This window comes from Myotis daubentonii, chromosome 3, assembly GCF_963259705.1.
Source record: "Myotis daubentonii chromosome 3, mMyoDau2.1, whole genome shotgun sequence".
In the NCBI taxonomy this organism is placed as follows: Eukaryota; Metazoa; Chordata; class Mammalia; order Chiroptera; family Vespertilionidae; genus Myotis; species Myotis daubentonii.
In genome coordinates this window covers 98,287,855-98,315,239 of record NC_081842.1, presented here as the reverse complement: position 1 = coordinate 98,315,239, position 27,385 = coordinate 98,287,855, and the positions used below count along the sequence as shown (strand labels likewise).

Here is a 27,385-nt window from a genome sequence, read left to right as displayed (position 1 = left end):
CTAACGTGAGAAATGCTCCTAATGACCCCCAGTGGGACTCTGCCGGCCTCCTCCAGTAGGATGAGACGTTCAAAGACAAAAAGAAATTCTGTGCACTTCATAGTGAGAGATAATGAATAGACATTTCCTCACATACGTGTGTTTTTCTTTGATTTAGCAAGAAATGACCAGTTTTGCTTAATTTAAGAGAGTTAACAGAAGTTTCTTCATATTGTTAGCTTTGTAATATAACTTGAACACCTGAGTAAATGATACCATTTCTATGTTGCTTAAAGAAATCCTCCAAATGTTATTTTAGAAATGCTTATGAATTATGCACAAGGTTTCCTCACAGAAATGCTAGATTTGCTCTTGAAAACTGTGCATAAATCAATATTTTGTAAATTAAATAATATTTCTCACTGACAAATTATTTCAGAGATGCTTTATTTTCATTACTGGTTAATATTCAATTGGCTGTGATTACTGACCCTTCAGATTAAGCTTCTTTCTTGATAATATTTGTGAAATAGCTAATGATCTATAAACAAATAATAAACAAATAAGGGAAACTGGATTTTACAAAAGATCCTGCAATAAATTCTTGCAGAAGTAAGGGTTTCTTTGCAATTCAACCACAGCCCCACTTTTCTTTATTTATATTTCCTCAGATTTCCTTAATGTATTTTCTCAGCCAGCAATTTATCTGCAGCACAGTGGTGTGCCTCTTAATAGCAATCAGTAAACCTTCAGTAAACTGTCTTTGTTAATAATTTCTCTTCTTATTCAAGAATATATTCATTTATTCAGTTCATCAGGGACTCTTAGCTCATCAACCGGCTTGTGGCTTTGTTTTCTTTGTTTGTTAACTTTGGGACAAAAGAATCAACATAAACAGTCAAATGATCAGTTTTTGCCTGGCTCAACAAATACAATTTGTAAAATGTAAATAGCTCCCAATAAAGGCAGAAGCTTTTGGTTAAATAAATAAGCCACTATCCTACTGTGTTGTTACTAGTTAAATAGAGTAGATGGCCAAACATCAGAAAAAGTAAAAGCTTCTAAAATGTTAGAGACACAGAAAGTGAGGAGATACTGATGTATTTCGAGTAGGAATGAGCAGCAACAGATAGGTCAGTCCTCTGTGGGATGCACAGTGTAATGCTACAGCCACTAAATAGTTACCTCGATGCCACATTTGGCTTATTATTGTTGTTGCTGTTATTGTTATTTTAGATTCAATTGCTCCTATGTATCAGTTGGGAGGTTTTACTTAAAAATATGGATTTATTCCTTCTCTTGAAAACTCTGAAAGTCTGTCTATATTGGGCCCATATTTCTCCATGACAGCATCCACTCAGCCAAACTATTGCAGCTCCTTCCTTATACTCCATTTCTGTTTTCAACCATTATAAAATCTTACCAGAGGAGAAAATCATATTCTCACAAATTCTACTTTGTTTATCTTCCCTGCCAAGAATTATGACTTTAAGGGCAGTTCTAAGATGGAAAATTAAGGTGGAAAGATAATTGTCTATTTTCTTACCAAAATACATAAAGAATTCATACAACTCAACAAAAAGAAGACAATCCAATTTAAAAAATGGACAACAGACCTGACTAGACACTTCTCCAAGAGAACATACAGATGTCCAATAGACATAGGAAAAAAATGCTCAATGCCATCTAATCATCATAGAGATGCAAATTAAAACTACAGTGAGGTAAAAAGGCTAGAGGACAACCAAGATGCGGCATAGGTAAACACCTGAACATGCTGCCGTGCACAACCACATTAAAACGACAACTAAAAGACAAAACGAATATCATCCAGAACCACGGGAAGGCTGGCTGAGTGGGAATTCTACAACCGGAAGGAAAGAGAAAAGCACAGTGAAGTGGGTAGGAGGTGCAGAGTTGCGGAAGTTCAGAGGTACGGAGGTGCGCAAAAGGGACTGGCAGCTGGGTACGCTGTTGTCTTTTTCAATCGGGAGGGAGATACAAGACCCCGACTGCTCTGAACTCCAGTTCCGGGTGAGAATCTGGGGACCCAGGCTCATAAGGAGAGAAACTGGACTGTCAGGCATCGGGCCAGAACGGAACATGAGGGCAGCTTTCTCTCAGAGGTGCTTGCAGCAGTCATTGTTCCTGCACGGGGCGGCGAGACAGGGACCCAGGGACCCAGGGACCTATCATGGCAGGGCTGACAGGCAACCATTGCTGTTTGCTCTGCCCTGATGACTCCCTGAGACCCCGCCCCACCCAATTTACAACCCCACCCAAGCTGTGCAGAGAGGCTTTTGCATAGGAATGGCCTGGCCTTTCTCCACCTAAAAACCTGTCAAACTGCAGCTGGGTCAGAGAACCCCAGAGCTTCCAAAAGAAGGCCTAAGGGTTGTCAGCAGCCTGCATTGCTTCACAGCTGGGCCTCATCTGGGCAACTCCAAACCCCAAACAAAGAGGAGGAATCTGCAGATCTCTCTGTAGCTCCTGCTGGGTGGTCTCAGGCAGTGGCTGATTTTGCACCTCCTTGGAAATCCAAGAGCCAATGTACCCAGAGGTCAGAGTGAGAACATCCAAATTACAACTCTTCATGTCCATAAGAGACACACTCAGGGGGCAGACTCAGTGAGCACCAAAGTCTCACTGAAGCAAGTCATGCTCCATAAGGGTGTCTCCAGCACAGAAGTTCTCCCATTGTAAACACAACTGGTCCTCACAGACAACTGGCCTGGAGGTCAATTCCTCCCAGTGATACCTACAACAATCAAGGCTTAACTACAACAAGACTGTGCACACAGCCCACAAAGGGGTGCACCAAGAGTGTCCATCTCAGGTAATTAGGGAGGCTGAGCCACTAGGCCCAATAGGACACCCAGCACACAAAGCCACTCTATCAACACAGGGAAGCAGCCAAAATGCAGAGACAAAGAAACAGGTCACAAATGAAAGAAATGGAGGAAAGCAAACGACTGGATACAGAGTTCAAAACTACGGTTATAAGGTTTTTCAAGAATCTTCTAGAAACCTCCAAGAAATATAGTGAGATCCTCAAGGATATGAAAAAGGACCAATTAGAAAATAAGCATGCACTGACTGAAATAAAGAATAATATACAGCCCTAACCGGTTTGGCTCAATGGATAGAGTGTCGGCCTGCAGACTCAAGGGTCCCAGGTTCGATTCCAGTCAAGGGCATATACATTGGTTGCAGGCACATACCCAGTAGGGAGTGTGCAGGAGGCAGATGATCGATGTTTCTCTCTCATAGATGTTTCTAACTCTCTTTCCCTCTCCCTTCTTCTCTGTAAGAAATCAATAAAATATATTTAATTTAAAAAAAGAATAATATACAGAGATCCAACAGCAGACTAGAGGATCCCAAGAATCAAGTCAAAGATTTGAAATATGAAGAAGTAAAAAACACCCAACTGAAAAAGCAAAATGAAAAAAGAATCCAAAAATATGAAGATAGTGTAAGGAGCCTCTGGGACAACTTCAAGCGCACCAACATACGAATTATAGGGGTGCCAGAAGAAAAGAGAGAATAAGATATTGAAAACCTATTTGAAGAAATAAATGGCAGAAAACTTCCCCTACCTGGTGAAAGAAATAGACTTACAAGTCCAGGAAGCACAGAGAACCCCAAACAGAAGGAATCCCAAGAAGACCACACCAAGACACATCATAATTAAAATGCCAAGAGCAAAAGACAAAGGAAGAATATTAAAAGCAGCAAAAGAAAAACAGTTAGTTACCTACAAGGGAGTACCCATACAACTGTCAGCTGATTTCCCAACAGAAACTTTGCAGGCCAGAAGGGAGTGGCAAGAAATATTCAAAGTGATGAATAGCAAGAACCTACAGCCAAGATTACTCTACCCAACAAAGCTATCATTTAGAATTGAAGGTCAGATAAAGAGCTTCACAGATAAAACAAAGCTAAAGGAGTTCATCACCACCAACCCAGTATTATATGAAATGCTGAAGGGTATTCTTTAAGAAGAGGAAGAAGAAAAAGGTAAAGATAAAATTTATGAACAACAAAGTGACAACAAATACATACCTATCAACAAGTGAATCTAAAAATCAAGTGAATAAAAAATCTGATGAACAGAATAAACTGGTGAATATAATAGAATCAGGGGCATAGAAAGGGAGTGGACTGACAATTCTCGGGGGCAAGGGGGTATGAGGGTGCGGGAAGAGACTGGACAAAAATCGTACACCTATGGATGAGGACAGTGGGAGGGGTAAGGGCAGGGGGTGGGGTGGGAACTGGTGGAGGGGAGCTATGGGGGGAAAAAGAGGAACAACTGTAATAATCTGAACAATAAAGATTTATTTAAAAAAATACAAAAAACTACAGTGAGGTACCACCTCACACCTGTCAGAATGGCTACCATCAATAAGTCAACAAACAACAAGTGCTGGTGAGGATGTGGAGAAAAGGAAACCCTGGTACACTGTTAGTGCAAATGCAGACTGGTGCAGCCACTGTGGAAAACAGTATGGAGTTTCCTCAAAAAATTAAAAATGGAACTGCCATTTGACCCAGTGATCCCACTTCTGGGATATATCCTAAGAAACCTGAATACCAATCAGCAAGAATATATGCACCCCTATGTTCACAGCAGCACAATTTACAATAGCTAATATCTGGTACTGACACAAGAACAGCCCAAGTGCCCATCAGCGGATGAGTGGATAAAAAGTGTGGTAAATTTACACAGTGAGGAATACTTATGAGGCTGGAAAAAAGAAGGATCTCTTACCCTTTGAAACAGCATGAATGGACCTGGAAATCAATATGCTAAGAGAAATAAGCCAGTAAAAGCAAGACAAATATCACATGATCTCACTTATAAGTGGAATATAATGAACAAAATAAACTGAATAATGAAATAGGTCCAAAGATGTGGATGCATGGAACATATCTCAGAGGGAAGGGGGGGGGGATTATCCAAAGAATTTATATGCACATATGCATACCCCATGGACACAGACAATAGTGTGGTGAAGGCCCAGAGTGAGGCAGGGTTTAGGTAGAGGGGACATCTGTAATACTGTCAAAGTTATACACATTTTTAACTAAAAAAAGGAAATATATTCCTCAAACTTCATGTTACACTTCAGGGTACTGACAATATTGATGTTAAAACAGTAACAACAAAACAACATAACAAAGGAAAATGACTCTGTGATATGAGGAAAACTGGAATAAAATGGGAATCTGCTGTCTGTAGAATCAAAGATTCAGGAAGAACTTAATAACTGGCTTCAAATACTGAAACAGTTTCATGTAGAGACTACACTAGGTTTACGATGGTAGCTTTGAAATGTAAAATCCAACCTCAGTAGGACAGTAGGTAGAATTGATTCTCAATTGAATATGAGAAGAAATTGTTTAAAAACTGTAAATAGAGTCTTCTATGAGATGGTTCCTGTCACTGACAGCAATGAGGGCAGGATAAAAAGTACAGGTTCGGGGTACTTAGAGAGGGTAGCAGCACGGAGAGACAGTGTTCTAAGGTATGGTCCGAATGATTCTGAGAGGGTTAGATCAATACAGGCACTCTCCATTTTACAAAAGTTTGCTTTATGCCGCTTCACTTTTACTAAAGAATTGCATGTGTACCTGTTTCCACTAATGGAAAGATATTTGAAGATAATTTTCTCTTTTATGAAAAAAAGGCAAAAGTACCATTAAGCATCTGCTTTACAGCAAGCTATTATGAAGGCATCACACAACCCCAGCATTAGGAGTGGTCCGGCCAAGCTCCTTCCCTGGGAACTACACTCAGAATCTCAGAAACAAACCATCATGGCTATGAACTGTGTCTGTGGGCATCTTATTTTGTGCATCCCAGCAATGTTACCCCAATATTTTTTTAAATATATTTCTTTATTGATTTCAGAGAGGAAGAGAGAAGGAGAGAGAGATAGAAACATCAATGATGAGAGAGAATCATTGATCGGCTGCCTCCTGCACACCCCCTACTAGGGATCGAGCCCGCAACCCAGGTATGTGCCCTTGGCCGGAATCGAACCTGGGACCCTTCGGTGTGCAGGCCGACGCTCTACCACTGAGGCAAGCTGGCCAGGGTGCCAATATTTTTTTAAATACATGTTTTTATTGATTTGAGAGAGCAAGGAAAGGAGAGGGGGAGAGAGAGTAGCATCAATGTGAGAGAGAAACATTGATTGGCTGCCTCCTGCACGCTCCCTACTGGAATGGAGCATGCACAACCTGGGCATGTGCCCTGGCCGGAATAGAACTGGTGACCCTTAGACGCATGGGGCGATGCTCAACCAACTGAACCACGCCAGCCAGAGCCACCCCAATAAATTTAGTAACATTAAAAAACTATTTTGTGCATCTGTTGGTAAGATGTGCCCTAAAGTAATTGCTTCTTCCCTTTTGCAGCTTATGAAAGCTTTCATAGAAACACTCTACTTTGGGGTAGTAAGGGAAACCGGTAATATACATAGTATTATTATATTATATATTATATAGCATATTTATCTGTATACTGCTACCCATATCAGAGAAAATGCCAACGAAAAAGTCCTAAGCTCTTAAGAATTAGGTCATTATGTTTACATTTATTTTACATAACCTTTTCTCCATTTGGTGGGAGCTTCTTATGGTCTAACATAGGAACGCACAGCAGTCATGCACACCTCTAGTAAATTACCTATATGGCAATCAATTGTTTACCATAGTTTCCTTAAATGCAAAGAATAAGCTTTGTAAAAATACTTTGTTGCCTGGTAAAATTGATTAAATGAATGAAAACAAATGAATGCAAACAAAGAATGAATGCAATTATTAAATAATGTTCTCTACAATATAGCAATAAGTGAAAATCTATATACAACCCATTGTAAAACCTACTTCTTCAAAGAGAGATTATGTCAGTTTTTCACGTCACCACTCTGGGATGCACCTTTCAAATACTTCTCCTCGCCCCACAAAATACTCCATTCTTTCTCTCAGTAGTCTTTAGGAACCTACTCATTCTAGGAAGATTTCCCTGACAAAGTAAATCACCTTGATCTATCAGTTTCCAAAATGCAATTCTCACTTCTTCCATCATATCAAAACATCTTTCTTTCATATAGTGCCAACAATTCAATAATGTGATTCAACACTCACTTTCTGGTCTATATCGTGTATTAAAATCTCTTACAGCCTCGCCGGTGTGAGCACCCTCCCACAAACCAGGAGGTCACAGTTCGATTCCTGGTTAGGGCACATGCCCTGGTTGTGGGCTTGATCCCCAGTAGGGGACATGCAGGAGGCAGCCTATGGATGATTCTCTCTCATCTCTGATGTTTCTATATCTCTCTCCCTCTCTCTGACATGAATAAAAACATATTTTTAAAAATCTTACATATTATCAGGTATGTCTGAAATACTCTTTTAAAGTAGACACTAGCAACAACAGTTGACAGCTGATTAATAACTTTTAATTTTTATCAAGATTGATAGGTGATAGTTTACTGAGGAATAAAGTGTTATTCGGTTCCACTAATAATAAAGAAGTAGCATTGTCAAACGTAAATAAACAGCAAAATGCATGAAATAAATTTATTATGAAATGTATTTTAAGACAAAGAGTAAAAGCCTTAAGGTTAAGACCCTAGGTCTGATATAAAGGAAGGTTTTAAATATGATACTGAGATGATTAGTGATACAGAGTATGGATCTGGGAAAGTTTCCATCTTCCATGAGCCTTATGCAAACTAATAACCTATGGAAATACAGACAAGAATATGAATGTACCCTCCATCTATACATATGGAAATAACTTTGGAGAGCCACATACTTCAGCTGAGAAACCCATACCTAAGAAATTATAAAACAATCTTACTCAGACATATATATTTAAAAGAGTAGAAAAGCAAAAGAATAACACTTTAAAAGCTAACTACATTACTTCTGAAAGGGTGCTGATTGCAGTACTGTTTTTGATAGTTATTACAGACTCTGGCAGGTTTCATTCACAGGGATCATGTTAACCAATGCTACATTCTTTGCTTTCTATAAAATGTGTCATCTGAGAAGGACACACCTTTAAAGGAACAGTAGTCAGAGATTCTAACCAGGCTGCTGCTTGATGTTTTTATTATCTGTAGCACCTAATTACTAAACAAGCCATCTACTTTCAAACTCAAAAACCAAACATTAAACACAGTTCCTTAGAGAAGTTCAATCCCAGTGACAGTATGTTCTATACATGGAAATTTCTCTTAACTTACACAGTTGAGCTATCATAAAACTTACTTGGTTCTTACTATCTCAAAGTTACTCTACAACCTGAACAGCACTGAGTTCCACTAAACCATGTGAAGAGGCTGGACCTAAGGATTCTGTGTTCCATGATGTGTAATACCAGGGCACACTCTTTTTGTGGGTTACTGTGTGACAGGCAAAAGAGAGGAACAGATAATCAGACACACCAGAAACATGTAACAGCTAAAAAGGAATTAACAAAGCCTGGCAGCACAAGCTAGTTCCCTCATAAGAAGGCTCTTAGCCTTGGTATCCACACGGTCATACTATTTCATCTACAGTGGTTTTTCTTTAAAGGACCAATGTAATATGTCTGTATAATGGTGAGGAGCAAAAATTCTGGGATCAGATGGGCTGTTTTCAAATTCTCACTCCACCCAAATAGCTAACTAACTCTAGGCAAGGAATTTAACTTTTCTGAAACTCACTTTCCATGTTGGTAAACAAGGACAAGAGCAGTGCATTAATTCCTAATGTGGTATTAGATAAAGGCACGTTCGTACTTTGCCAGGTAGATAGTCATAAATTTAGGTTTTGTAATTACTATTGTTAGAGATATTATTATTATGGATTCATAGTCCTTCGGATTCAGTGGGATTGGGCCTATACTGTATCATTTCATCATATAATGAATCACTTGATTTTTCCTCATTTATCATATAAAAATATATGTATTAAATATTATGTATATATTTTATATTATTCATAGTATAAGTATATTTAGCATATATATTTATAACCATATTTTTAAAACATTATGTTAAATATGTCAAATTTAAAATGGTGAAAGGGTAACTCTGAATATAAGGCTGCAGGAAATGATGAGCTCCTAGGATTAAATGACCCTTAATAGGGAAAAATACCAAATAATGCAATGAATTTTCTTTCCTGTCTGGCCATATTGACTCTAAATAAACACTGTCCTTATGATGCTTCTATTCCATCCTAATTCATCGAGATTAATAGCAACTAACTTGCAAGCAAATGTTCATCCTCTCTGCATAGGATCCAAGTGAAGGCCCTGCCTCTCTCTCTTACTTTCCTTCTGCATGTTTAGGTTTTGAAAAGTTCATTAAAATTTAAGCAAGTTCTAGTTCCAAACTTGACACCAGATTGCTAAGACTTTCACCTCCCTTCAAAAAGGAGGGAGAAAAACAGATGAGTTTATCTTTCACAGCCGGTACAAGCCAGTTTCCTTTACAGGGACAACTTGCTAATTGAACAGTCTGCAGACACTGCAATTACTTCCCAAACCAGGCAACTAAAGTAGTTTAAAGCTATCCAGAGGTGTATCGTTAACACGTACAAATGTGCTTTAACTAACTTTGATATATAGATGAGCAAGCACCATTTCAGTGAAGTTTCAGAGTAATAAAGGTGGCCTTTAAATCTAGGCTGAGTAAACAAAATCAGCTTTAGATCTGTGAAACTAAGAAGTGTACACTTATATTTCCTTCATACAGGAAAGGAATTGTAAGGAGACACTTTTAGCCAAACTAAAAGTTAGTATATCATCAGTGGGGGACGAGGGGGATCACATTAAAACAGAAGATATAACAGAGTAGGCAGGTTATGTAAGTTTGTAGATCTCATTAGGACCATATGATGACAATTGAACCAGAAACAGACATGTGGTCTGATTCGCTTATTCTTTGGCCCCATTTTCCTTTCAAACTCTACCTGGAATTGTGAATGACATAAAAGGGCCTCGGTCATGTTAGTGGAGAGAAACGAAAACCCGGCCTCTATTTTCTCTTCTGCTAACAACCAGAAATGAGCTTACCAAGTTGAAGTTGTTGTGTTTTTTTTCCATAATGGTGCATAAATTATGACCATATATATCATGCTAAAAAAGATTTTATGGTCATATAAACACTTGTAATGCTCATTGAGATTTTAAGGTAAATTGAGAGAAAACATACACCTAAAATGATTTTTAAAGTACTAAATGGTCCATTATAACAATTTTATTATCCCTAACATACTACTTTACTGTTCCTCACATTAAAAGAAGAATCTACAGAACAGTGGGGATACAAAGTGGGTCTCTATTCTCAAGCAGAACTTCTTGCAAATAATTTTAGGGGTAAATTCCGAGGACTACATGCTCCTTTTGTGGCTGACTATGGACAAGTTGTCCCTGGTCCCAGGTCAGGTACAGAGGAGCTGAACACAGGTACAGGTGACCCATACTTTGAACTTGGTACTTTCTGAAATTTAATCAAGAACATTTCAGATAGTGTAACCATGAGCTGCTACAGTTGGAGGAGCTTTAAAAATAGGTTTGCCGGGCGCTAGCCGGTTTGGCTCAGTGGATAAAGCGTCAACTTGAGGACTGAAGGATCCTGGGTTCGATTCCGGTCAAGGGCACATGCCTGGGTTGTGGGCTGGATCCTAGTGTGGGGCATACAGAAGGCAGCCAATCAATGATTCTTTCTCATCATTGATGTTTCTATCTCTCTCTCTCTCTCCCTTCCTCTCTGAAATCAATAAAAATATGTAAAGAAAAAATTTTTTAAAATAGGTTTTCCAGTAAAGAATAACACAATCTAAAAAAATAGAGCACCAGAATACACTGCATTATTAGGAATGGAAGCCTACTACTCCCTACATCCAAATCAATCAGCTGACACAAAGTGAAAATATCCCCACTTAACATAGAACTACACTGTTCTGTTGGCATTTGCTTGTATGCATTGATGATGTTTTTAATGCTTCATTTAAGTGTCAAACTGGGTGACAGGCATTAATTCTATAGATGATTTAGCATCAAACGTTTTAGACCCAAAAATGTTTCTCCAATTGTTTACCTGCTCTACACTATCCCTGCTATACAATCAAATAAACCAATTAAGTAAAATGAACAGATATTATTTTTCTGGCCCTAAGCCATGGACAGCTGTGAATACCACAGAGGCATTTCATCCCTGCAATGTAGTCGGAAAGATACGCACAGTCATGCAGCTCAAAATATTGTTTTATGTGTGGAACAACATTGTCATAAGATGTTTGGAAGCCAAGTAAAATCACAGAAGAGAGGGGATTTGTAGCAGACTGTTTTGGCTGAAGGAAAATGAGACAGCTCTCCCATGAAGCAAGCAACATGACACCTTCCAGTGTGAGAAATAGCCTTTGGATGGTGAGAGCAAGAGGAAAAGGCAAAGAAGTGGAGATCAAAGCTCTCTCCCTGTACACTACAGATAATCTTTTTTCTTCCTCTTCAACAGCAACACGGAGGAAAGGCTGAAGGTGGTGGGAGAAGGAGAATAGGAAACCATGCTAATCCAGAATTGTAAAAAGGAGCTGGCCTTTTGATCTCCACAGGATGGCAACTTTATTGGCTATGCCTAAGCAGTTTCCAACCAGCTGATCAACCAGGTATTAACACTCAACTCTTCCATGATCAGTAACCATGAAGGGAGTCATCTGTGAACAGCAGTCAAGCAGAAGGCTCATCTACTACCAAATGACCACCAGCCCATATCCAACCCAGAGGGGAAGAGCAACCCCAGGGGAAATGATTGTCTCTCCTTGATGAGTACCAGTTATTTGCCTGGGTCTTAGAGCAAAATCTTTCCTCAAGGGTGCATGAGAATGCACTCATTTTCCAGAATACAACTTGGAATTTCTGCGCACCTGCATCACTGTTTTGACTTCTGTTCAATCACTGCTTTTAAAAGCATGCCAGGAAATGCAGAGTCGATAAAGGCTGAACAGGAGTAGGCTGGGTGTAATGAATTAATTGTGTTGCCTAGTGATCTAAAGTTTTACAGACCAGCTACTTTCTGATAGGAAGAGGAATGCTTTCCTTTCAAAATCGTAAGTGCTCAAACCACATCTTTTTTAGGTGGATTTTTTGGGACAAATTTCAAAATAAAAAATGATTGAACCACAAGTTTTCTGATTTAAATTCTTCACCTCTCTTTTTTAACGACAGAAGTGCATGGTAGTGAAGAATTTTAGAATCAACTTTATTCAAATCCATGCTCCTCCACATCTCCTAACTCTCCATGATGTACTTTCCACAACCACAAAATAAGGGTAGGGTAATAATTTTACTAATAACAGCACCTATGTCATAGGATTCTCATAAACATTACGATAATGGTAAATGTTCAATAAATTATGATCATATTTTCATAGCAATAGTAGGAGTTATTGTCATAAAGTTTCTTATAGGACCCCAGAGATCAAAATCAATCTTATTTTTTAATTTCCTTCTTTTACTTTGATTAGTCTGTTCTAAGCAAAGATGTTATGATATGGAAGATAAAAGGTAAGTACTTAGTTTTTACTCCTCTATATATTGAGGTAATCAATATTCTAAAGTTTCATTAAATGTAGCTTTAAAACTAGTCTATGAATTCATTAAAGAGTTAAACATTTCAAAATGTATTGTTTTTTAAAAAAGCAAAATGTCTACTTTATATAGTTGTTAAGTACAGAGTATATACGGTAACATCAAATTTTCAGAAGTCCATTTTTCAGGGATGTTTTTCAAGCTGTGTGTGGTCAGAGGGTACACTTAGATTTTGGCTGCTCTACTTCCACTCCACCTCTTCCTATATTTTTAAACTAGCTAAATTCTGAATCTATTTCTGGTTTCACTCCTCCTCCCGCCCACCCCCCCCCCCCACCCCCTGCCTTTCTTACTACCAAATTTCTTAATTTATTCTGAAGATGACCTTAGGCCTAATTTTTAATTGAATAACAATTTTTATTTCCTTATGTTTTCATATAAGAAATAAAGCCTGCAAGGCAGTTATACTTTTATTTTAAGAAGTAAACATTTTTTCAAGGGGCTGGAAATTAGGATAAGCATCACCTTGGCATCCTTTGTTAACACAGAAGATGACAGGTGAAGACTCAACTATCATTGGTAAACTGGTAAACTGTCATTCTGTTTCCTCCCAATCTTATTCCTGTTGCCCAGTATTTTTCATGATCGATATCTACTCAATGTAAAATATATAAACAAGCAAACAACTGCCATGTGTTAGAGGACCTTTTATCAAGATATAAGAATATTTTCAGTGCTGTCATAGTTTTCAGGTAAATATATTTAAAAGCCATAAGTTTATAAAGATAATAATAAGAAATGATTAGAATTACCAAAAAATCTTGCCAGAGAGGGAGAGAGAGAAAGGAGGAAGAAAAGAAGGAAGAGGGAAGTAAAAGAGATAAATGACCCAGATAAGTGGCTCCTATAGTGCAACTTTTCTAAAAAATGTCCCCCTTCAAAAAACAAAGAAAATCCGCCCTCTAAAAGAAAAAGAAAGGAAAAAAAGATAGCACAAATGAATTTCCATTTTATTTGAAAGTCAGTTCTCACTTTAAATTTGAATTGAAATTCAATCACTTTGTCACTTAAAAGGAAGTCTGAGCAACTGGAGTTGAGGAGAGGAAGTCTATGAAGGAACCACTTCCTGAGACATCACACAGTTTTGTTTTTTTTTTAGTGCTACCCACCCTGCTCCCTTCACCAGAAGCCTAGCTATCCATAGAAAAGAACTCAGATATACAAACTCACTAAAAAAAATTCACCTTAAAAATGAATTTTAAAGAAATACCTAATTTTCTTCAAAATTTTAGTTTCCTAGAGTAAAAAGTTATATATTATGGCATTTGGCTAATGAAAGAAAGGCACCACAAAGCAAACACATACTCTTAAACATAGAATTTGATGTTAAGTACGACATCAACACATCCAAATGAAGTTTATAATCTGTTTGAAGAAAACTATAGGACTTTGTTAAGTTGGCATCCATGATAAAAAGAAAGAAAAAAGAACTGACAACCAATAGATGCTTTTACAGGTTAAATCTTGTTGAAGGTACCTTACCCCCAGTGCGCTTTGATTTATTTAAGCTCACCACATTTCTCTTAAATACACTCCGTTAACAAGCGAGAGACTGTGATCTTACGCTTGAGGCAATACATGAAACACAATCTTTCAAGAACTTCATTCATTCCCTGACCAGGTGTCTTGAGCACGCCCAAATCTACTTCTCTGAGTTCTGTGAAGTTTTATTCAAATCAATAGTGTGGCTTTAGAATAGCACACTGCCATGAAGTCACCCCAGCAGCCTAATAATTTGGCCTCTCAAGTTCAGATTCACAGCATGAGTCTAAGTCATCAGGGGAATGATTAAGAGCTTCAGATTAAACATGAGAGAGCACTTCTGACCTGCAACCTGGCCAAAGAATAAGATAAGCACACCTATAGGAAAAACCTTAGGTTTATTAAAAATCATCAGTGGCTTAAAAGGAGAATTAAATCAGAAAAACAAGGCCAGAAATCAGTTCAGGTCTAAGATGATAAGTGCCTCATCTATTTAAATTACAAACCCCAGATACTAACTACGAATCAAATGATTAAATCTGAAAGGACAGTACACCCCCTCCCCAGACATTTTTCCAAGTAAAGACAGAATGTGCACAGGAAAGCAACCAGCTTTCAGTAATAAATACCCTCCCTATTAGTGTGACTCTATCTTTAATCTACAGCCATGATAAAATGTCCCAACATATACAAACTCAGCTCAAACAGTGACTAATGACCATTAATCCCCCTATCTTCAGTAATCTGCCCCTCCAGTCATTTATCACACTGACACTTCACTTTACACACGTGAATAAACTTTAACTGAGAAGGTGAATCAACAAAAATCTCAAAGGTATCTGAAGCTGTAAATTAAACTAAGGGGAGACACAGCAAAGAGAGACAAATAGAGAGATCAGATCTTAATGTTTTTGATTTGCATGCATGGCCAGTCTTGGGGGTGGGGAACTATTCAATCATTCAGATCTGCAAACTAAGAAAAAAAGCAAAAAGCTACATTACAGAAAGGAGAAGTTGGAAGTAAGAAGAGGTGACCCTAAGAGTTGGTTTAATCTATTGATCCATCCACCATAACACAGATCAAATATCGGAGGCTGGAACTTCAGTATTCTGTTTTCCTCAATTTAATGAACTTCTTATTTAGTTTAGTTGCAAACGTTCCTGGGCTGAAATTATTTTAGGAGTTTATTTGCTATTATTTAACTGATGCATTTTTCTTTCTCATATTTCATTAACTTAAGTAAAATCCTCGGTCAAAATATAAACCATAGCCATGGACCATAAAAAGCTCAAACCAACCTTTTAAAACTACTTCATAATCAAGCTAATTGAGTGGCTTTAACCGATAGGCCCTGATGCAACCTGAAGCTCAGTATTCCACTATACAAATTCCCTGAGGTGCAGTGTGTGTGTGTGTGTGCGTGTGCGTGTGTGTGCGTGTGCGTGTGCGTTTTAGGGCCTGAAATCAGATCCTTGATTGAAACCAGAATCTACCAAAAGGAAAGAAAGAAAAGTTGAGTGGTGACTCTGTTCACCCGCAGTAAAAGTTTCTTAGGGAGTGTAAAAAAACTATATGTAAGTGTAGATACAGTGTCTACTCCTATGTCAGAAGGATCCCATTGCAGCATCCTCCCAACACCTCATCTGGGGAGTTTCAGTACTATTTAATTAATCCCCCAAATCCTAAATCCAACCTTCTGTTTTCCTTTGCCAATGAAAATTCCCAGGCAATTAACTAACTGTTCCCTTTCAGATACTTGCAACCGCCTGTTTTCCTTCTAAACCCAGCCAGGCAGAGTGGCTAGTTTATATCCTACCGTAGGAAGGAGTTATTTCCTGAAGTTTCTACAGAATCAGATTTAATTACAGACTTTAGTTACATAAAACAACTACTAATAACCCCTTGTGCTCGGAGGAGGAGGGGCGAATTGGAGGACCAGGTTCAGGAATCCAGGCGGGTCTCCGAGCCACAAGATTCCCCCGGCGCACACCACCCTCCCCAAAGGAGCAGCCCAGGGATGGAACTCACTTAGGCTCATCCTGGGGGCCCTCGCTCACCGCCAACTGCTGCCTCCTCCTACCCTTGAGCTCGGACCTGCGTTTGCCAAGTGACCTGGGCGTGCCCTGAACTTGGCAAAAGGCCGAAGTCTACAATGAGGCTGGGGGATTTGGGGGGATAGGGGTAAAGGGACGACGCAAAGTACGAACTAGAAACCGTTTTTGCCTGAAACTCTTGCAGGGACCAAGTTCCTCAGGCCCTAAAAGGAGAGGTCGCCGAAATGCAGTTCGGGGTTTGATTTGCGAAGTGGAGAAGGGGCGTGCAAGAGGGATGCAGGGTGAAGAAAGAAGACGCGAGGTTACCTGAACAGAGACATATTAATCCAAAGAGGTAAAAGTGAGCAGGCTCCGCGATCATTGTCCTCGGGTGGATCCTGCATACAGTCTCATGCCAAGAGGAGGGTGTAGAAATGGGGTCCCCGAATTTATGAAGCCACACCACACACACTACACACAAAGGCTTAATATAAGCAACGTGGGTCAATCCGCCAGGAGTTTTCAGGGGAATTACTTGTCGACCTTTCCGGACGCTGGTCAATATCGCAGAGCACTTTGCAGACTAAGAATTCCAAGGTTTGCCTTCTCTGGCTCCAAGGTTTCCGAGGAAGCTCGGCCACTTCCAAGGACCAACCAAAGCCAACAACAAAGAGTCGAAGCAGAAGAGCAGCGGTGCGGTTTCCTGCCTGCACGCGCTGGCGGAGCCTCCCGGCGTGCGCCCCCACCCTGTGCGCCTAGCGCCGCGGCGAGGGCAGGCGCGGCGGCGGCAAAGTTGGGGTGTGAGAATGAATCGGGAGAGGCCAAAAAGTGCTTCTCCGTCCACAGGCGAGCCCAGTCAACAGCTGACCACTCCCGGCGAAGGCAGGCAAGACAACGGCGGCAGCTCGGGAAGACGGGCTCGGGGTGCCAGGGGTGCGCCTGGGTGACTCCAAGCGCCGGGAGCGAACGAGGGGGCGGTGCGGCGACAGCGGCTGCCTGGGCGGGTCCTTGTTCCCATCACTTGGGTGATACGGGGGGCACCGGGGACAGCAGCAGGTCCGCGGACACACGCATGCCTCCCTCGCGCCTCCGGCCCGGAGCCGCGCTCACCATCGCCCCAGCCCCTCGCCCCAGCCCCTCGCCCGCAGGGGCGCGCGCGCGAGGCACCCCGAACTCTCCGCGCTGGGACGCCGGAGCGCAAACTTTCTGAGGGTGGCTGCCCGCAACCTGGCACGTGGAAGTGGCGGAGAGGCAGTTCCCGAACCTTCCCGAGGCGGCGAGACTGGCGAGGAGGATGCTGCTGCGGGTGGGAGCAAGGCCGCGGCGACACAGCGGAGCTCCGCCGGGATCAGCCGCGTCTGAAGTTTCTACGCTCACGCTGCCTCTTCTCTGGCTCAATTGCTAGTGGGTTTCCCCTAGCGTCCCCGCGGCTCCCAGTTTCCTCCCTCTCCTCCCCAACCCGAGAACACTTAAAGGGGCCGCGCGGTACTTCCCAGGCTTCACTCTGTCCTGTCTGGCAAGTTCTGGTCATTAATATTTCATCCACACGCCAGAGGTGCCCGACTGCGCCCTCAGGTGAGAATGAAACCGCTCAGGATCAGAAATCCAAGCGAATGGGAACTTGTCTGGTTTCTCTCGCCAACCCTAGCTCCCCTGCACCTTTCTCCAAATGGAACCTCCCAGCCAAAGACTTCAAAAATCCTCCTGGTCCAGCTTAACCTCTTCCTTACCGCTTCCTGGAGTTGGGAAAACTCTACCCCTCACCCTTCCCCATTACCATTTTTTAAAAATCAGATTTAGGCAAACGAGCCATTAGGAGAGGAGATTATCTAGAATAACGATTTTCAACTAGTGTGCCTCAAGAATTTTTAAAACATTCAATACCTGACTTTTCCCCTCAGATTACCCACCGCCCCCTCCCCGGAAAAAAAAAAAAAAAAAAAAAGACAACAGGCAACACAACAATAGCCATCTGGTGTGAATTAATAAAAATGATACCTATTTTTTTCATATTGGCAAAAAATATATTTCTTGGTGTGCCACAGAATTTAGTAATTAGTTTATGTGTGCCTTAACATGAAAAGGGTTGAAAATCGCTGACCTAGATAATAAGTGGACACTCTATTACAATGATCGCCTGTTGAAAAATATTTTATATTTCAGAGAGAGAGGGAGGGAGGGAGAGAGAGGGGAGAGAAATATCAATTTGCTGCCCACTTATATATGCATTAATTGGTTGATTCCTGCATGTGCCCAGACCAGACGGGGGGTGGAAGCCGCAACCTTGGCCTATCGGGAGGATGCTGTAACCAACTGAGCTTCCCGGCCAGGAAAGTTGAAGCTGTTGCCATCCAATTCCAAGGCGCAGGATGAGCTAGGGGGTCTTTTCCTTGCGTCTCACTGGAGAGCCTCTCCTTCAACTTCAGTGACTCTGTACAGCTATTAGAACGTTCACCACGGGGCCCTGGCTGGGTGGCTCAGTTAGCACCAAATACACCAACAGATTGCTGGTTGGATTCCTGTCAGGAACTAGGTTGCAAGTTCCACCCCAAGTTGGAACACTCAGGGAACATAGTGATGGATGTTTCTCTCTCACATTGATGTTTCTCTCTCTCTCCTTTTCTCTCTCCCTCTCTCTAAAATAAAATAAAATCCTCAGGTGATTATTAAAATAATAATTCTAAAATGTTAACAAGGGCAAGTTAATTAAGGAAGAGTGACAAATGCAAAAGCATCCTTGACTAACCCAGAGTTTATTATAAGAGAAGCAATTCAGCATTTTAAAACCAAAGGGGGTGGGCTTTGACACCCCATATACCCACCCTGAAACCCCAACCTCCCACCTTTAGCCCTGTTACCACACCAAAGTTCTGTGTTCTCTTCTGAGAAATAGGGATTCTTGAGATATTAGCAAAATATGAACAAATCACACCCAAAGCAAAACAAACCTAACACATCTGATGGGCATTCTTGCATTCATTCATTTTTCTGTCTTGCTATTCAGTAAGACACTGTATGTAAAACACCTGAAATATAGTGAGTGTACTATAAAGGATAAATATTGGTATTTAGAACTATTTTTAATAAATTATTATCTACAAAGTTATGTACAATCACTTCAAAATGATTATTTGCTATCTATCAGGATATACCAGGAACTGCTCACAGTGGTTGTGTCTGGAGAGGAGAAATTCATGACAGATAGAGAGTCTGGGGTGGATTTACTCTTCTATTTTTTTTTTAAGTGAGCACACGCATTACCTAACAAAAGATAATCGTTTAAAGTAAATTGTGCACTCATTTTGGTTGCTGCTGGTACAACAGCTGACCTCTGAACAGCATTTTTGTAGAAAGAAATATCTGGCTAACAGTACCGATCTCTGAAAGTGAAGGATAGTTTAATCCTGAGAAAGCTGACTGAAAATTCAGTAAACATGCTGGAGATAAGATATCAAAGACTCCAGCCAAAATCCAGCAATAAAATAACAAGAATGTGCAATAAATGCTGAAAAACATTTTTAAAACATCCAATACCTGATTCTTTTCCCTTAGATTGGCAAGTAAAAAAATGGCAACAGCCAACACAACAATAGCCATCTGATGTGGATTAATAAAAATGATACCTATTTTTGTCATATCGGCAAAAAATATAATGTTTGGTGTGCCACAGAATTTAGTAATTAGTTTATGTGTGCCATCACATGAAAAAGGTTGAAAATCACTGATCTAGAACATATCTAGATCATAAATGGGCACTCTATTATAATGAGAACTTTCTTTTAAATATTTTATATTTCAGAGAGAGAGGAAGGGACATTTGGTTTTGGAAAAAAGGGTATTTAGTGAAAAACATAGACTGGTATCTTTTTTGTTGGGATAAGATGTGGTTTTAGCCCTGACTGGTTTGGCTCAGTGGATAGAGCGTCAGCCTGTGGACTCAAGGGTCCCAGGTTCGATTCCTGTCAAGGGCACGTACCTTGGTTGCGGGCACATCCCCAGTGGGGGGTGTGCAGAAGGCAGCTGGTCGATGTTTCTCTCTCATCAATGTTTCTAACTCTCTATCCCTCTCCCTTCCTCTCTGTAAAAAATCAATAAAATACATTTTTTAAAAAAAAAGATGTGGTTTTAAGAGAGAGATCTTCAAATACTCATATGATGTGAGTGCATTTAAAATAAAGATTTTCAACTTTAACTAAGTAATGGAAGTATATATATATATATATATATATATATATATATATTTTAAATATGTTTTATTGATTTTTTTACAGAGATGAAGGGAGAGGGATAGAGAGTTAGAAACATTGATGAGAGAGAAACATCGATCAGCTGCCTTCTGCACATCTCCCACTGGGGTTGTGCCCGCAACCAAGGTACATGCCCTTGACCAGAATCAAACCCGGGACTTTTCAGTCCGCAGGCCGACGCTCTATCCACTGAGCCAAACGAATTAGGGCAGGAAGTATATTTTTAAATATAAAGTAGAATCTCTGGAAGGATGCCTATTGCATCGTACTTCCAAAGAAGGTCTATTGACTGGTTTCCCAAAGTTTGCTAAGATTTCTCAAGGTCTCCGATGCATATACGTGGATCCTTTCTTCTTCCCCTGCCTCATCCAAAGTGTGCTTTTGTGTCCATTACATCAGTAAAAGTGGCATATGAAGACATTTGTATTCAGAAGATATTAGAGATCTATATTAAGTGAAACTCAACGTACCTGAGAACTTCTTTGACTCACTCTCTTACCCATGCAAACAACCACTTAATAAACATTATCTCTGTGCAAGAAACAGTAAAGGGCTCTATAGGGGCAAGATGTGAACAGAAACCCATTCACCAGGACCTCAGAGCTCATACCTCAAGAAGCTACACACACACAATGGAATACTATGCTGCTGTAAAAAGGAAGGAACTCCTACCATTTGCAGCAGCATGGATGGACCTGGAGAGCATTATGCTAAGCGAAATAAGTCAGTTGGAGAAAGATAAATATCCCATGATCTCACTCATTTGTGGAATATAATGAACAACATAAACTGATGAACAAACACAGATCCAGAGACAGAGAAGCATTGATCAGACTGTCAAACCTCAGAGGGAAGGCAGGGGAGGGTGGGGGTAAAAGGGAAAGATCAACCAAAGGACTTGTATACATGCATATAAGCATAACCTATGGACACAGACACGGGGGGGGGGGGGGCGGGGGTGAGGGCGCAAGCGGGAGGGTAGGGGGGCTAATGGGGGGATAAGGACACATATGTAATACCTTAATAAAGAAAAATAAATAAATAAATGAAATAAAATAAAAAGAAGCTACACAAGTTCCAAAGTGGAACCTACCTGACAAAGTAAAAACAAAGTGTCGTTGGGGTTAAATGACAGCTCAGTGCATTCCTGGAGATGGATAATCATAGCAACTCTCCCATTTTTTCTACTGAACATTAAGTTATCTGGGAGAATGCATGAAATACTCAATGTATCTGAGTATATGTGCAAGTGTAAGTGTGCACACATGATATGGCACCTGCACATGCGAGGTATTCAGGAAAGTGCAAAAGAACTTTGACTCATTCAGGCTGGCTGGTTAGAAGACAAAGAGCAAGGTTGAAGAGACAGTGTCTTAATTTGTACCCAGAAACCCTATCCTGATCAGTTGGTCTGAAGAAGTCATCATGGATTCTAAATTTCCATTTAGAGAATTATTATTTTTTAATATATATTTTTATTGATTTCAGAGAGGAAGGGAGAGGGAGAGATAGAAACATCAATGATGAGAGAGAATCATTGATCAGCTGCCTCTTGCACGCCCTTTACTGGGGATTGAGCCTGCAACCCAGGCATATGCCCTTGACCAGAATGGAACCTTGGACCCTTCAGTCCACAGGCTAAGGCTCTATCCAAATCAGGTAGGGCCATTTAGAGAATTCTGATCTCATTTGGAGCTAATAAAATTTAGGATCCCTAAAATGTCTTTTTGAGAATTTTGAGGAAACCTGGAAATAGCACATCAGAGTAGTCCTGTGAATAGGGGCGTCTCTGACAGCAAAAATTCTGCAGCAGTAGGAACTCTTGGGTGGGTCTGATCTGATTTTATCTTTCATAAGGTTTCTCGGGAAATAACAAAACTCCCAGGGCCTCTGCAGGGATTCCAGATATCACTTCTCAGATCAGGAAGAGCAGAGAGTTCCCAAGGCAACTACAAACCAGAAGTTTCTCTCTGTTCCCCGCTTAGGAAGAAGCTCTAGAATCAGGGAGCCTGGGATGCATGCTGGAAGTTGCCAGAGATCTGCTGAGAAGCAGCATGATACAGAGTACACAGAGGCTGTGCTGCGTTCTCCAAAATGCATTGCCCTGCTCCCCAGCACAACAGTTAGCTTAGTAATTTGTACACAAAATTGCTGAACAATCTGTGTAATTTTTGGTTTCTAAGTTAATGAACTGGGCTGAATATTTGAATAATTTAATATTTGAATATTTTCTTAAGTTTGTATATATAAGAAAAGGCTCATTTTAGAAAGTAACCTAAAGTAACCCTCATGAAAAGAAAATAAACTCACATCTGTTGGAACATCTCCTGTGTTTTCAGAAGCCTTGTCCTTTAGTAAATATTAAAGGGACATACTGATATTGTAGTAATACCATGTTGATATTGTGCTAATATCTTTAAATTCCCACTCCTGATAATTAAGAATTTTCAGTTTTCCTCACTAAAACTCTTATGGTAATTACCTGAGGAAAAACTTATTTTTATTCAAATAAGCAATACAGTATTACTGATTCTAGTTGTCATACGTGACAGCAGCAAGTCACATGTAATAAATCACATATAGTAGGATCTAGATTTTTACATGCAATAGGAGTTAAAGAAGAAATAAATGATTTAGGGTTAGAGCAGTAAAACAAAAATGAAAGAAAATAATGATAGGTAGGGTTTTAAAATATGTGTAACTTTATTCCTATTCATGAAAGTGAATAAAGTTTACTATGATGACACTTTCTTCTAAATGTACATAGGCCATTTTTGAAAATTTTAAATATATTTTTATTGAATTCAGAGAGGGAGAAAGAGATAGAAACATCAATGATGACAGAGAGAATCTCTGATGGGCTGCCTCCTGCACACCCCACCCTGGGGGTTGAGCCTGCACCCTGGACATGTGCCCTGGTCAGGAAAAAACTGTGACCTCCTGTTTTGTGGGTGGATGTTCAAACATTGAAGCATACCAGCTGGGCATAGGGCCTTTTTAAACAGCATTACTTTTATTTGTTTCCTTCTCTGCCTTTTAGAATAGGGAATTACTAGTATGTGCCCCAAGCCAGGAACCACAGAAAGGAGATTTCATGGGTTGCCTTGTCTTACTAAAATAAAGACTCAGGCATTGTCACCTGAGCCCATGTTGTTGTTGTTCTTTCCCAATTGATTTGAGAGAGAGAAGAAGGGAGAGAGAGATCGATTTGTTGTTCCACTTATTTATGCATTCATTGATTGATTCTTGTATGTGCCCTGAGCACTCAATGGAACTCACAACCTTATTGTATCGGGATTACTCTCTTACCAACTGAGCACCTGGCCAGGGCTGAGTCCATTTTTAAAAAAATATATTTTTATTGATTTCAGAAAAGAAAGGAGAGGGAGAGAGAGATAGAAACATCAATGATGAGAGAGAATTATTGATTGACTGCCTCCTGCATACCCCACACTGGGGACCGAGCCTGCAACCAGGGCATGTGCCCTTGGCTAGAATTGAACCCTGGACCCTTCAGTCCGCAGGCCAACGCTCTACCCACTGAGCCAAACAGGCTAGGGTGAGTCCGTGTTTTTAATACAGGAAAGGATGAGAAAGAACCCCATTGGCCTCACTTAATCATGTGTTCCATTCTGCCTAACAGTCTCTAATGATCACTAAAATATATCAATTATGATATACTCACGTTTTCTGTGAATTACTGTGACCGTGGTTGCCTTTTAGCATCTCAGTATCTGGGGAAGACTGTCAATGTTCTAAAACTAACTGCTATATTGCAAAGTCCTTCTGACAGAGCATTAGTGACAAAGGTTTCTCTAAAATTTACTCCTCTAAAATTTTACCAGAGTTTTTGAAGATAAATGCTAGTAAAAGGGCACCAGGAAGTAGGACTGATTGAGGGCACTGTTTTGGACCCTTCACAAACATGGTTCTCACCATGATCATGTGAGGTGGTATGTTTTTTTAATTTAGAGATGAGGTTGAGAGAGCAAATTGTAACTCAGTTTAGATGTCCCAGAGCCATGGATATTATATTTGAGCCCAGCTTCAAATATATGTTTTTGGCTTGGAACCAAGGCATATGAGGGGAAAGTTCCATGGTAGGACAGGCTTGGGAGACATTGGGTTCATCACAGTTAAGCATTTCGTAAAGACCTTCCAGGCATCTGAGCACTGTGAGTCCCCAGGGGAAGATTATTTTGAGAAGCCAGACTCTTTAGTAAACATGGCCCATTTTGTGCCCTGCTACTGTGATAGTAGTCTCTCCACTCATTCACACCTGGAGATTAAGATCTTCAGCTTCCCTTAAATAACTGCATATGGTTCTTACTTGGGAGAAAATGTATTTGTCTTGAAATAACCAATGCAGCATTCCTTACTAAGAAAGAATGTAAAGTGAAGTGACTACATGTCTAGGCTTTTCTTCCTAGAATAGCCAGAGAGATCCTCTGCTCAAAACACTCCAATAGTTTTCCATCTTACTTAGAGTAAGAACCACTGTTTCCAGAAGTCTGCAAGGCCTCACATGAGCTGATCTCCCATCCTTTCCAACAGCATCTCCGCTTCCATTGCCTGCCTTTACTCACTTTGCTTCACCACAACCACTTGTATGCTATTCCCAGAATGTTATCAGGTAGCCTCAGAGATTTTTACTTTCTTAGGCTGGAATACTTACCCCCATAAAATTTCAAACCTACTCGCTTTCCTCTTTCACGTTTTAATAAAATCAAACCTCACAGAGTTTTTTCCCTCACCACCCACTTAAAAATTGCATCCTTACACAATACTTCCCACATCCCTTTCATGCTTTATGTATCCGTTTTTTTTTTCTCCAAAGCACATATTCCCACCTAATATTTTCTTATTTATCATTATTGACTGCCCCCTTTCTTTTAGAATGTTACATAAGTCAGGGATTCTTGACTATTTTATTCACTCTTGTATTCACAGCATCCAAAATGGTGTCTGGTACCAGGTAGGCATTCCAGTGCTTGTTGAATGAATGAGTGAATGAATGAATAAATGAGTCACTTCATTGTCTATTAAAATATCTTTTGGGAAAATGCTTCTTCAACAAACCTCTTTCTATAGTTCTAAAGTATATTTTCTGTAATACGTAGTTCAATCATTTTACCCACTTCAACTAACAGAGAAATAATAGTCATTGTCACACATAGCCTTCAATAATATGAAAGCCACATTTCTGACTAAAAGAGCACGTGCTTATTTGGGTCAGGTTATTTGGGAGCAAAGCGGTTGGAACCTACATCAAAAGTACATACAATTCAATCCAGCCAGCATAGCTCAGTGGTTGAGTGTCAACCTATGAACCAGGATGTCACAGTTTGACTCCCAGTAACGGCACGTGCCCGGGTTGGAGGCTCAAGCCCCACTGGAGGGAGTGAAGGAGGCAGCCAATCAATGATCCTTTCTCATCATTGATGTTTCTCTCCCTCTCTCTCTTTCTCTCTTTCTCTCTCTCTCTCTCCCTTCCTCTTTCATGTTAAAAAAAGTACATACAGTTCATATTAGAAGCTATCTTCATCTTAAAGATTAACTTTTCATATGTGAGAAACCTGAAGTCTAAAAACACATACTCTCCCCAGAACATGCCTTTTGTTAGTGCTATACTCAAAACTAGAAGCTAGTACTCTAAATCACTTAGAGATTTCTTTCTGTCAGAGCAGGTTAATCAGTGATTCTTGATCAAGTTAATCTATATTTAAAAAACTTTAATCATTAGATATGTTCCAGTATAACATATATTATATTATTACTATACTAGAGGCCCGGTGCACAAAAATTTGTGCACTCGGGGGGAAAGGGGGGGGTCCCTCAGCCCGGCCTGTGCCCTCTAGCAGTCTGGGACCCCTCAGGAGATAATGACCTGCTGGCTTAGGCCTGCTCCCAGGTGGCAGAGGGCAGGCCCAATCCCTAGGTGCAGCCCCTGGTCGGGCTCAGAGCAGGGCCGATTGGGGGGTTGAGGCACCACCCCCTGTCACACTCAAGGCAGGGTCGATGGGGAGGTTGTGGCGCAACCCCCTGTCATGCACAGAGCAGGGCCCATCAGGGGGTTGAGGAGCACCCCCCTGTCACTCACAGAGTAGGTCCGATAGGGGAGTTGGGACACCGTCCCCTGTCACACACAGAGCAGGGCCAATCAGGGGATTGGGGCGCCGCCACTGTCACACAGGGCTGATGGGGAGGTTATGGCTCTACCCCATCACACACAGAGCAGGGCCCGTGGGGGGGACGGGGGGAGGGGGTTGGGGCACCGCCCTCTATCATCCACAGAGCAGGGCCGATCAGGGGGTTGGGGCGCAGCCACTCTCACACTCAGGGCAGGGCCGATGGGAAGGTTATGGCTCTACCCCGTCACACACAGAGCAGGGCCCGGGGTGGGGGGGGGAGGGTTGGGGTGCCGCACCCTGTCACACACAGAGCAGGGCCGATCAGGGTGTTTGGGCGCTGCCCCCTGTCATGCTGATCCTGGTGCTGGGAGGCATATTACCCTTTTACTATATAGGGTAGAGGCCTGGTGCATGGGTGGGGCCAGCTCCTTTGCCCTGAAGGGTGTCCTGGATCAGGGTGGGGGTCCCCACTGGGGTGCCTGGCCAGTCTGGGTGAGGGGCTGAGGGCCGTTTTCAGTCTGGGGGTGACTGAGGCTCCCAACCCCTCCTTTTTCCCTTTTTTTTTTTTTTTTATTCTGGGTCAGCTTTAGCTTGAGGCTTGGCTCCAGCTCTTAGGCCTCCGCTGCTGAAAGTAGGTTTCTGGCCTTTGCATACAATGTTGCGAATCTGCTGGCTGAAGTCCTGCGGTATTTGTTACAATGTTTGAAACTGCAGGCTCAGAGGCCTGCAGCCGTAGGCGGGGAACATTGGTTTCCTCCGTCACTGAGGCAAGCAAGCCTCATGTTAGTTTCAAGCTGCCTGGCTGCCGGCCGCCATCTTGGCTGACAGTTAATTTACATATCTCTCTGATTAGC

General features: G+C 41.0%; 1 protein-coding gene across 1 annotated transcript in view; it reads right to left on the bottom strand.

The window, feature by feature from the left end:
• Positions 1 to 17,543, bottom strand: part of ROBO1 (roundabout guidance receptor 1) — a 455,516-nt gene extending 437,973 nt beyond the window's left edge. The window contains exon 1 of the mRNA XM_059688081.1: positions 16,481 to 17,543. Within this exon, the coding sequence (XP_059544064.1) occupies positions 16,481 to 16,535 (55 nt within the window). The 5' untranslated portion in view covers positions 16,536 to 17,543. The remainder of the gene's footprint in view (positions 1 to 16,480) is intronic.
• Positions 17,544 to 27,385: the final 9,842 nt, after the last annotated feature.